At 40.8% G+C, this 5,295-nt stretch overlaps 1 protein-coding gene across 2 annotated transcripts in view; it reads right to left on the bottom strand.

The window, feature by feature from the left end:
* Positions 1 to 435: 435 nt before the first annotated feature.
* The window catches only part of LOC148955156 (catalase-like), a 346,346-nt gene continuing 341,486 nt past the window's right edge, over positions 436 to 5,295 (bottom strand). For both annotated transcript variants that reach the window (XM_089108084.1, XM_089108085.1), the window contains exon 5: positions 436 to 639. In XM_089108084.1, the coding sequence (XP_088964210.1) occupies positions 532 to 639 (108 nt within the window). In that variant the 3' untranslated portion in view covers positions 436 to 531. The remainder of the gene's footprint in view (positions 640 to 5,295) is intronic.

Genomic DNA, 5,295 nt, shown 5'->3' with positions numbered 1-5,295 from the left:
GCAGGGTGGCCTAGTCAGCATTGCTTACAGCAACGCCACAACAAAGGCTGTTGGATGTTCATCTAATAGAGTAAGCATTAAACATCCTTTTCCAGCTTAAAATCAGAAGCCCAGGGGCAACATAACTATATCCTTGGCTCCACCAAACTTTTTCAAGGTAAACATTGCCTCAGTCAGATTTACTTACTCCACTCTTTGGATTTTTACTAGTCTCTTCATTTGGAAATATTGGTGTCTTCAGGTGTTATTCATTACTTTCCCTTGGAATATACAAAATGTAATAACATCCTGTCAGGCAAATTGAAAAAAAAGTTGTTTTTTTTATTCACCATTTCGCACAGCCTCTTTCGAATTCGAGCATGTTGCATAAGCTAAACGTTTTTTATACTACTTTTAAGCATCATTTAAGAACAAAAAGAGAAAATGATATTAGTCTCTACGTTTTACTGAAAAAAAAATAACAAAATGAAAAAAATAATAATATATCGAATATAATAACCGATTATTCAATTAACTGCAGCTGATTTTCAGCTATTCTGCTGGAGCCGTCATATTTTCATTCAAGTGTTTGCCAAGTTCCTTTTTCACACCATTTCCAAGTTCTTTGTGAACTTTTGTAAAATGCTCGACCATTTTCTTCTGCGAAAAAAAGTACAAAGCCATGATAAATAAAAGCAGCAACAACTATAAATAGGAGCAGCTACAGCAAAAAAATGATTCCCTGAGCAAAAATATTATTAGATTAAAAAACATGTCATAAAAATAATGAACAGTTTTATTATTAAACTCAAAAATGTGTAAGAAAAGGAAAGCGCAGATAGAGTAACTAGGCCACTCCTCCTTCAAGGAGTTATGTTTTTTGGGGATATGTTGCTTGAAAATTAAATTCTTGGTCTTCATTAATGTTTTCAAGACCCTGTCTGAATGTAGCTTTAGAGCCAATCGAGAAATACCTCCGGGGTTTACTGAATCTGAATTAAAATTATTTTTTGTTCTTCTTTGGCTCCTTTTGGCCACAATTTTTGACCAAATTTGGAGTACCAGCCCCCAAGTAGTTTTTCTATATTTGACTCCTCTTCGGTTGTGATAATTAAAAGTGCGACAAATGTGATTTTTGTCGAAAATGGTCAAGGGTAAACTGTCATGGTCATGGTGTTATGGGTGTACTGAGTACGAGGAATTGAATGGTGCAGTCAAATCTGTCATATCTTGTACCGTTACGAAGATAAAAAGTGAAATAAGCCTCTAAGTGACGTATGTCTCTTTTTCATCAGATCTTGTTGCAATTCAGAATGACAGAAGAGGAATATATTATGAAGTTATAATATGGGGACCTGGCATTTGTCTCCTTTTTTGTTAAGGAAAAAGGAGACAAACTTTCCTGTTTTTAGCTCTCTTGAAAAGTTACAAAAATGGCATAGGTCGCACTAATAATTATCACAGTCGTCTTGGGCAGGGGACTTGCGAGAATAAGATTAAAACATGCTCAAGAAAACTTATATTTACCCCCTAGCATCCTATCCTCCAACTGAAAATATGTGTTCCCCATAGCCACGGAAGCAATACTTGAAAGTTTCAAACCAATCGGAATAAAAGTTTGAGGTCTTTTTTTGGGGTTACGATTTTGAGGAGGATCGTGCCCGCAAAAAAAAACTTTCCTTGTACATTAGAATCCACTTCGCCAAGGTATATATTGATTTAAATTTTGACGTGTGCAGACAAAAAAAAGTTTCTTTGTCCTTTTTGGGCCTAAAATCAGTCAAATCAATATTTTTTACTTTTTTTCTACTTGGGGTGCTCTTGGCTCAAGGACTTTCAGATACAGGTTCTGAAGCTATTTTCTCTTAGGCATTGGGGTCCTCCTGACTCGTCTACTAAGGATTTGAGTTTCGAGCCGATCAGACTTCTTTTTTTGTGCGCAATTTTTGGAGGGTTGTCTCTGTATAGGGATAACAAGCTTTTTGGCCCATTTCCAACCCCTATAACACCCATTTCCTTCTCAACAAAATGTTTGGTCCTCTTAACCCCGGCAGCGATTCTTGAAAGTCTCAAACCAATCAAAAAGAACGCCTTTTTGACCATTTTGACGTCGCATATTTAGGGTTCTTTGTACCAACTAAAAGAGATATTCTTGGCCCTTTGTTTTCCCCTATTTTAGGAAGAACCAAATTTCCATTCTATTTTTTTAGTGTACAAGGATTTGAATAAATAATTTTCAAGCTGATAAGAAAGAAAATTCAATCATTTGTGGCTCCCTTTTGCGGAAGGATACTGTTTTTTTTTTACAAAAGGGCCCTTTTGGCCTAAGTAAGGAAATACTTTTTTCTTATGTTGAATATTGTTCAGAAAAAAATTGTCTTTGTGGGCCCCGTTTCCAGTTGACATTCGCTGAGAGCGTGCACTTACAACAACAACAACATCGACCTTGGAACACCTGTGCTGTCTACCTCAATTCACCTATCGTGAATCAATAATTCCCCTTAGAAACAACAAATTAATTCCCCTTTCTTGACAGATCAATCAACAATGACATCATCTGTCAGACTTTAAAAATTTTCGCCTAGAAACGATTCTCCAGGAATAGATCCAAGTCATTAATGTCATTGCCTCGGAAACAACTCTTTTGGTCGAACTCCAAAGGATATTAATAACCAAAGGCCATGGAAACAATTCTCCAAGAAACATCTTAGCGATGAATTATTTTAGCGCGGGAATCAGGTTTCTTATTAATTTGAAATGCATTAGCGCAGAGATGCCAAAAACAAAAGGAACACGCTGAAATTACGTTTAGGGATTATTTGGGCGAAACCGTTTTAGACAGGTTATGGAACTATTTCGGCGAAACAGTTAGAGACATTTTAAAAGATGATTTTAGGAAAGGTTTTAGAAGAGAATTTAATGGTGAAACTCTGTGGTCGTTATAATACACAAGTTTCATTTGAACAGTGTTGTGAGGTCCTCTAACCCAACCCCAAAGGGTTCCGATCCCCCACCCCAACCCTGAAGGAAGCCCCCGGTCCTCAAAGGCCCCCCAAGCTCCCAAAGGGCCACAGGTGCCCCCAAAGGCCCACCCAGACCCCCAAAGGCCATCCCCGGGCCCCCCCCCCCCCAAAGGCCCATCGAGCTCCCAAAGGCCCAACGGGGTCCCAAAGGCCCTCCCCCGGTCCCCAAAGGTCCCCCAGGCCCCCAAAGGCCCTCCCCGGGCCCCCCAAAGGCCCATCGAGCTCCCAAAGGACCAACGGGGTCCCAAAGGCCCTCCACCGGTCCCCAAATGTCCCCCAGGCCCCCAACTGCCCCCCGGACCCCCAAAGGCCCTCCCCCAAGCCCCCAAAGGTCCCCCGGACCAGAGAAGCGCCGCCGGGATGTGCCCTGGGCCAGGAAAGCGCCGCAGGATGTGCCGCAGGGGTGCGCCACGGGTCAGGAAAGCGCCGCAGGGGATGCGCCGCAGGGAGGCACCGCAGGAAAGCGCCGCAGGATGCGCCACAGGGATGCGCCGCAAAAAAAAAGTAAACTAAAAAGTAAAAATTTCGAAATGTTATCCCCCAAACGCCCTCCTCAGACCCCCAAAGGCCCTTCCCTGTTCCTCAAAGGTGCCCCGGGCTCCCAAAGGGCCAACCGGCCCCCAAGGGTCCACCGGGCTTCCAAAGGGCCAACCGGCCCCCAAGGTTCCCCCGGACCCCCAAAGGTCCTCCCCCGGTCCCCAAAGGTCCCCCGGGCTCCCAAAAGACCACTCAATCCTCAAGGGCCCCCGGATCCCCAAACGCCCTCCCTGGGCCCCAAAGGTCCTCCCCCGGTCCCCATACATGCACACAAAAACTTACACACACACAAAAACTTACACACACGCACAAAAACTTAAACATACACAAAAACATACACACACGCACAATAAATTACACACACACAAAAACTAACAAACACACATGAAAAATTAAACACAAACGCGAAAAATTACACACACACGAAAAAACTTACACACACACACACAAAAACTTACACACACACACACACACACAAAAACTTACACATGCACACGAAAACTTACATGCACACAAAAACTTACATGCACACAAAAACTTACACACACACACACACACACACAAAACTTACAGACACACACACACGAAAACATACACACACACACAAAAACTAACACACACACAAACAATTAAACACACACACACACACAAAAACTTACACATGAACACAAAAAAACTCACACACACACACACAAAAACATACACACACACACACACACAAACATACACACACACACACGAAAACTTACACACACACGCCAAAACTTACACACACAGAAACTTACACACAAAAAACTTGCACACACAAAAACTTACACAAACACACACACACAAACTTAAACACACACACAAAAAACATACATCCACACACAAAAGCTTAGACACACAAAAACTTCCACACACACACACAAAAACTTAGACCCACACGCAAAAACTTACATGCACACAAAAACTTACGTGCACACAAAAACTTACACACACACAAAAAATTACACTCACTAACAAAAAATTACTCACACACACAAAAACTTAAACACACACACACGTTAAAACTTACACACACACGCCAAAACTTACACACACACGCCAAAACTGACATACACACACACACACACTAACTTACACACACACATACACAAAAACTTACAAATGCACACTAAAACTTACATGCACACAAAAACTTACATGCACACAAAAACTTACACACACACACACACACACAAATATTACACACACACACACACTAAAACCCACACACACACCCCAAAACATAAACACACACAAAAAATCACACACACACACACACACACACACAAACACTTAAAAAAGAACACAAAAAAAACATAAACACACACTCACAAAAACCTACACAAACAAACACACACAAAACTTACACACACACACACACACGAAAAATCACACAAACAACCCAAAACTTACAAACACAAAAACTTACACACACACACACACACACACAAAAACTAACACATGCACACGAAAACTTACATGCACACAAAAACTTACACACACACACACACACACAAAACTTACACACGAAAACTTACACACACACGCCAAAACTTACACACACACAAAAACTTACACACACATACAAACAAAATTACAATTGAACACAAAAAAACAATCACACTATATAAAAAAAATAATACAAAACAAAATCAAAATAATTACACACACACACACGAAAACTTACACATACATGCAAAACAATACACATACAAAAACTTACACAAGC

The sequence above is a fragment of the Artemia sp. Qi Xiang Cuo genome, chromosome 2, assembly GCF_049724085.1.
Source record: "Artemia sp. Qi Xiang Cuo chromosome 2, ASM4972408v1, whole genome shotgun sequence".
Classification (NCBI taxonomy): Eukaryota; Metazoa; Arthropoda; class Branchiopoda; order Anostraca; family Artemiidae; genus Artemia; species Artemia sp. Qi Xiang Cuo.
The sequence above is the reverse complement of the archived record's forward strand: the minus strand, read 5'-3'. Positions and strand labels throughout refer to the sequence as shown.